Source organism: Monomorium pharaonis, chromosome 10 (assembly GCF_013373865.1).
Source record: "Monomorium pharaonis isolate MP-MQ-018 chromosome 10, ASM1337386v2, whole genome shotgun sequence".
In the NCBI taxonomy this organism is placed as follows: domain Eukaryota; kingdom Metazoa; phylum Arthropoda; class Insecta; order Hymenoptera; family Formicidae; genus Monomorium; species Monomorium pharaonis.
In genome coordinates, this window is record NC_050476.1 from 2,621,793 (window position 1) to 2,628,474 (window position 6,682).

Below are 6,682 nucleotides of genomic sequence, written 5' to 3' on the forward strand. Positions count from 1 at the left end.
ATGATCGAAAAGCTCACTAATATTTTTTTCCCCTACATGTTCGCTGCGGCATGTCGGCTGACTGTATTTCGTGTCTGCGGTTATAATACTCTGTCATCCGTGCGCTTTCGTAAAAATTGAGTCAGTCCGTCGGACTACGGAATACATTATAACCGGAACGGCATGAGCGCTTTTTGAAATTTAAATGTAGTTATTCCAGCAAACCCACCGTTCTCAGGATATGCCGTGACGTACCAGCACGCACGCTTTTTTGAAATTTAAATATTGTTATTTTTAGAGATACAACGTACCGAAAAATTTTTATTGCGCGGACGGAGGGAGCACCGTACGACGTATGTTGTTGCTTCAGCCAATCCTCTCTACACTTTTTATTTCTTTTTCCTCTCTTCAATTATATATACGTAAAACCAAAGGGAAAACAAAAACGTCGACGTGCGGAGCGGGCGCACATCACGGCTGAAAGAGAGCACCAATTCGCGGCCGCCATTGTCGGGTGAAGGGCGAATCGAGGAAAAAAAGGGCGACAAAAGTTCCTTTTATTTCGAGCGCTATACACTCCCGTTTACGCATACATGAAAGGTCTTCTCCGCTTTTTCTGCTTTCCGTTTCATGGTCGCCTGCGCCGTCTTTCTGTTTATTCCGTCTGGAAACGCGAAGGCGTCGCGCACGCACTATGCCATTCTCTCAGCAAAAAGGAAAAATATCTTGGCGACCAATCCATCTTCTGTGGTCGCAAACACGAAGTCTTCAGAGACATCTCTCACCTCTCGTCCGGTGTTTATTCTCGATTTGAAGTACAAGAGCAAACTATATGAAGACACCGCGTGTGTTTACCGCTAGCCTTTATAGCGAAAAGTGCTTCTGCTTTTCAAGAACTAATAGGTAAAACGTGATCATAATGAAAGAACACTTTTCTTCGCCAAACACAAGAAAACAAAATAAATATTTTTCGTTGTTCAGTGACGTAATGCCTAGTTGTAGGTACAATTTGTTAGCTGCAAGCGTATTCAGTAATTGTTATTTTTTAATATTTACTAAAATTTTTAAGATGTGAGATTTTCGTAATCAAATGTCAGTAAAATTAGATCAATAGGGAAATACGTATGTACGTTTTAGCAGTGGACGCGAATGGCAATCAGCAGCCACGTACAAATGCTACTGTCTTCACCACGCAAGCCGACGCCGTCTCGCAAATCGCCGTCAAGACGAACTTTGCGGTGCCGGCTCCGCCGCCTTTGGCGGCGGGGGAAAAGGTGCGTCGGTTTTCCGATGGTGAACACTTCCGGCAACCCAATATCACCGTGGGTGGCCATACGATTATGCAGAAGCAATTGCAAGAAGCGAAAACCCAGGCTCAAGCGCAAGCGCTTGCCGACATGATCCTAAAGGTATAATGTCAAAAATTTTTTTGGATATGTTGATTGTGATCTTTGAATAACTAGATCAAAACCCTTTCGTGGATTAACAATGTAACACATTGTTTATAATTACTAGAACACTACAGGCGCACGCTGCGCTCGCGCTATTTGACTTTTTATTTTTAAAAATAGTAATAATTGCAATTTGCTTTTCTCTATCTTTCGCTTACTTTAATCAATCTTACATCTCCTGCAATTTTGAATATATATATATATATATATATATATATATATATATATATATATATATGTATAATTAATATAAAAAAAAAATGTAAAGTTTAATTATACATACATGCATACAGGCATACAGGCATACAGGCATACATGGATACAGGCATACATGCATACACGCATACATGCATACACGCATACAGGCATACATGCATACAGGCATACAGGCATACATACATGCATACATTACTACATGACCGGGGGCACTACATGACCACGTCATTTCATGACCACGTCACTACATCACTACATTATTACATCACTACCACACTACATACACACCTACCTATCTACCTACATACATACCTACCTACATACATACCTACCTACACACATACCTACATACATACCTACATACATACCTACCTGCATACATACATACATACGTACATACAATATCAATAACATTTCCTTTTTAGAGAGGGATAATAATTTCGAAAAATACGTATAATATGTCTCTAACAACTCACAGGGTGCGAAAGTGGCTGTGAAGAGAACAACTTCCGACCCGGGACAAAGATTACACTTGACTTATCAACAGCCCGTGCAATCAGCGACGACCAACCAGCAACCGAACAATCAGCAGCCGCAGGCACAACCTGCAGTAACGGAAAGCTTCACAATGACAGGATATGCCGAGGATGGAGGTTACTTCAGCCCAAGCTTGCAGGACGAGGTGTTTCAGCAGGTTACAACGGTTCCTGATAGCGTACTTCTGCAGGCTACCCAGTTGGACTCGATCGAGGTAAACAACTTTGCTTATCATTCGTAGAAGTGGTTTTATACAAAAAGAATTATTTTTATATTACTCTAATAATAAGCGTTGATAAAATTGTATTCTTTTTTCAAAATTATTTATGAAAACTTATAATTTTTTGTGTATTTTTACCATGCATATTCTTCATGCCACAGTTTCAGACCACGGCCAGTCTGCTGCAAGAACAATCTACTACCGAACAGCTGCAGAATATCACACTGGGAGATACGAGATACGGAGTACCGAGCTCGCAGCACACGGTCAATCCGGATCTCCAAGCGCTGGTGAACTCGCCGTTACCCGACTCTCTGGCCGAATTCAGTACTTACGCCGCACAGTACACGGAAAGTCCTCACACGTTGTCGACCCAGTCGCCTCTGCCGTCGCCTTTAACGCGACACGATAGTCCGAGCTTCACATATCCGACGCCACCGGCTAGCCAAGAGGGCTTGCTCACCGGAAGCTTGCCATTGCTGAGTCCCCAAGAGGATCCGGAGAACGTACGACATGTGTCGTCGCCGCTCTCGGCGGCGTTCTACACCAGCACGATGTCATCCGCTGCGGCCGTGGAGGAGGCGTTGAACGAAGTGCTGCCGGGTGAATCCGAGGCAGATGCGGACCTTTACGGGTCCGGTTCGCCAAATCCGCACTCGCCACTGCCAAGCCCGTTATCGGCGACGTCGGCGCCGTCGCCGTTGCCGCCGTCCTCCGTCTCGTCGCCGGGACCGGTCACTTTTACGAGCACAAGTTTTCCCGTGTCGCCACATCACGCGCTGCAAAATCAGATGATGCCGAACTCGGAAGACCCTCTACTCTCCTCGACCTCGAAGGACTTCGCCTCCGGTCGTAGACGATTTGAATTCCAATCGTACAAGCTGATCACAAGCCAGAATCTAATGGATTTCGGAAACGGCAGCTTGGCTGGCATTGTCGTTGACAACAACGGCGAGTTCAAACTGATACAGACGGCGGGTTTGCAGAAGGCGAACGTGTTCGTGCAGGCGGGCTCTCTCAGTCCCGCGCTAACGTTCAAGAAAGAAATCCGACTGGCGACACCGAAAATCGAACCCGTGACCGTGAATCTCGGCCTAAACGTTCAAACGACAAATCAACAACAGTGCAACACGGGACAATTTAATCAGCAGCAAGTCGTCAACCCGGCCAAGTTTTTTGTTCAAACTAATCACGCGACGAAAAACAATATCTTGAGACATAAAACAACCATTGGAAGTTTACCGATACCCATCGAACAGATCAAGCAGGAGTTGATGGACGAGGACATATTTCTCAGTCCTGGCAGTTTACCCGCCAGCAGCCCTGTGCGACATTGTCGGAAGAGGCCACGCATGGATGGCGGCCAGTATGCCAGCAGTTCGCATTTTTATCCATCGCGATTGCGTAAGGCCTGCGACCGCCATTGGGACAGTAGTTACACACCACCACCGATCTTAGACCCGTCTCGTCCCGGGCCGGGACTGTACGCGCGATTGCATCAGCACGAAAGAGACTCGGATTTCAGCTCGGACGATTCTCAAGGGAATGACGGTCCTCCGCCAAGAATCAACATCGGCACAAGATATCAGGCCACGATACCTCCGGTAGATTACGACGGAGACAGAGAAAAAGACGGACCCGAAGCCGACCATCTTTTATGGGATCCTGGCATAAACAACGTGCTCACGAATACCGAGCGTAAGTTTCCCTTTCGTAAATATAATGCCCTGAAAAAAATGTGGCAAAATGTATAACAAACGATTGCTTGCAGTGGAGATGTACCTGCAGTTCGCGTGTTGTGCCGCGGTGCCGGGCGGTGGTAGGAACAAAGAATACGCGCTTCATCTGTTGCACATGTGCAAAGGAAATATTCATGTAAGATATTTTTTAAAATTCACATATCGAAATTGCTCAAATTGTTTTGGTTATCTTATATTATTTTATATTTTTTGAACAAAATTGTAAATAGAGCAGTATTTACACACATGCATGTTTTAGGAAGCGATGGTGAAATTGATGAGACCAACGCCTACTCTACCAATGGAGCATCCTCTGCTCAGCTACGAGTGCCACGAGTCCGATAGATGGACGTCACACGAAATGGACGCGTTCTATCAAGGACTACTCAAGTACAATAAGGACTTCTCTGCGATTTCGCGGGATGTCGGTGCCAAGACCGCAAAACAGTGTGTACAGTTTTACTATCTTTGGAAGAGGCTTTGTCCTGACGAGTACAAGAGGCTACGTATTTGTCATGGAAAAGGGAAGATCAAGAACGAGATTAAAGATAGTAAAGATACCAAAGAGCTACGCGACGCGATCGCATCCGTAACGGAAATGGACTTTAGTGACGACAAGTCAATCCTTCATCGTACACTGGTAAGCTTGAGCATACTCAATTATTTTCTTTAATAATAACCACGCTAAGCTACATAAATACGTAAATATGTGTATAAAAATGTGTTCTTTACTTTTCTGTCACTTTAGCTACAACAATCACACGAAAGAGAAAATTCGGCGACTCTGACTACTAGCGAAGGAGAGCTGAGGTTATTTGCATATGACTGCACAGATGTAAGTAATTATTTCTTATTATGCAAACATCTCATGTACCATTTTACATGTGTTCTTACAATTAGTTACACAAGAATCACATATTTAACTCTTGATAACAGCTATTTAAAGCTTTTGTAAACTAATCTGAGAATAAATTCAAATCTTCTCAATTAGACGATACACGTTGCTGACATATTATAATAGAATATTGTGAAACATACGAATATAACTGATTTAGAGAAAAAATATACATTCGCATAAGTTATTTCTATGTCTGCTGCTCACCTCATCCTATTTCTTTATGTACGCCGAGTACAAAAAAAAATAATTTTATATGTGTTGCACAATTTCGATTATACAATACTTCTTAAAATAAAAGAATTTTTACTTTTTAAAATATTGTTTAATATGAAACTTACTTAACAATTTTGTACTCGGTGTATCTAAAATATCTTACACGCGTACATACGTGTGGAGATTTAAGTGTCGCATGAGATTGATTGCTGATTCGTCGTTTTCTCACGCTTTATTTTAAGAAAATCGAGGATGTTGTACGTTGTGTGACCGTTGCGTTACGTCTGTCGTCGCCGTTGTCGTTTGTTTGTGTTGTTTATTTTGGCTTTGTGTTTTCTTTGTGTTGTCAGAGCTTTAGCGGAAGTGTAACAGTAACGATGGCCGGAAGCACCCAAACGGCCCAAATCGGCAATACCGGCCACGCCACAGTCAACACCAACTCACAAACTCACACTAGTTCTGAGCAACAACTACCCGCGCCCACCCTACTTCACTACCCCTGCAAGATTTGCGGGAAGTAAGTCTCCAATCTCTAATCTAAATTATCCATTTCCAATAATTGACGGAGCTCGTATGTGACGCGCGTGACCTAACGGCAATGTATACAAGCGGCAAGTATTGACGCATCTCACATAGATATCCTTGCTTGTAGAGGGACAGTGTGCCTTTCTGCATATGAATTAAATATGAATAGCAAGACGTGATGTCAACTATATATAATTTCAGAATTTCGTACATATGCCACATACTTTTGTTAACTAATTCGTAATCATAAAAATAAAAATTATTTTAAGAAAGTCAATGCAACAGCAAAATACATATTTTGAAAATAAAGAAATATCATATACTTGGAATTTATGTACACGAGAACAGAAGTGCAAGTAAACAGTTACATTTCTGAATACTTAGAAGAATAGAATCAACTCTGTTTGTAATTTATATAATAAAATATGATTTTTTCTTTATGATAAAACATATTAACACATTCTTGGAAACTGCACAGACGCCATTCACGATATACATCACGATTTACCAAAAAACTTAATATTTTAATTAATAAATAGGACAACAATATTTATTGTGCGTTATTTTAATTTTATTTTATATTTTTTACTGTTGAATTCTATTAAGATTTAAAATTTTTAATCTGTTTCTTGCAATTTTAATTATTTAATTTTTTTTTAATATGCCTGGCACATTCTTTATATTCTTTCATTATTCTAATTTGCTGCCTATATTTTCCTAATTATATTTCTCTGTTTCACTTTCCAATAAAAATATATGTATAAATTGGCTATATATATATGGTATGTTATATATAATTAAATTCAAATGCATTTAAACGCAAGCATGATTTGTTAGACTGCTGTTGCTATGTCGATATTTCCGACTTCTTACGTTATATGTTAAATATATGTGAACTTACTAA

The 6,682-nt window shown here is 41.3% G+C and overlaps 1 protein-coding gene across 1 annotated transcript in view; it reads left to right on the forward strand.

The window, feature by feature from the left end:
- LOC105836505 overlaps positions 1-6,682 on the forward strand; it is a 322,523-nt gene that overhangs the window by 301,057 nt on the left and 14,784 nt on the right. Inside the window, exons 12-18 of the mRNA XM_036293301.1 lie at positions 1,117-1,388; positions 2,125-2,397; positions 2,565-4,101; positions 4,175-4,278; positions 4,402-4,782; positions 4,891-4,977; positions 5,604-5,770. Coding sequence (XP_036149194.1) covers positions 1,117-1,388; positions 2,125-2,397; positions 2,565-4,101; positions 4,175-4,278; positions 4,402-4,782; positions 4,891-4,977; positions 5,604-5,770 — 2,821 coding nt within the window. The remainder of the gene's footprint in view (positions 1-1,116; positions 1,389-2,124; positions 2,398-2,564; positions 4,102-4,174; positions 4,279-4,401; positions 4,783-4,890; positions 4,978-5,603; positions 5,771-6,682) is intronic.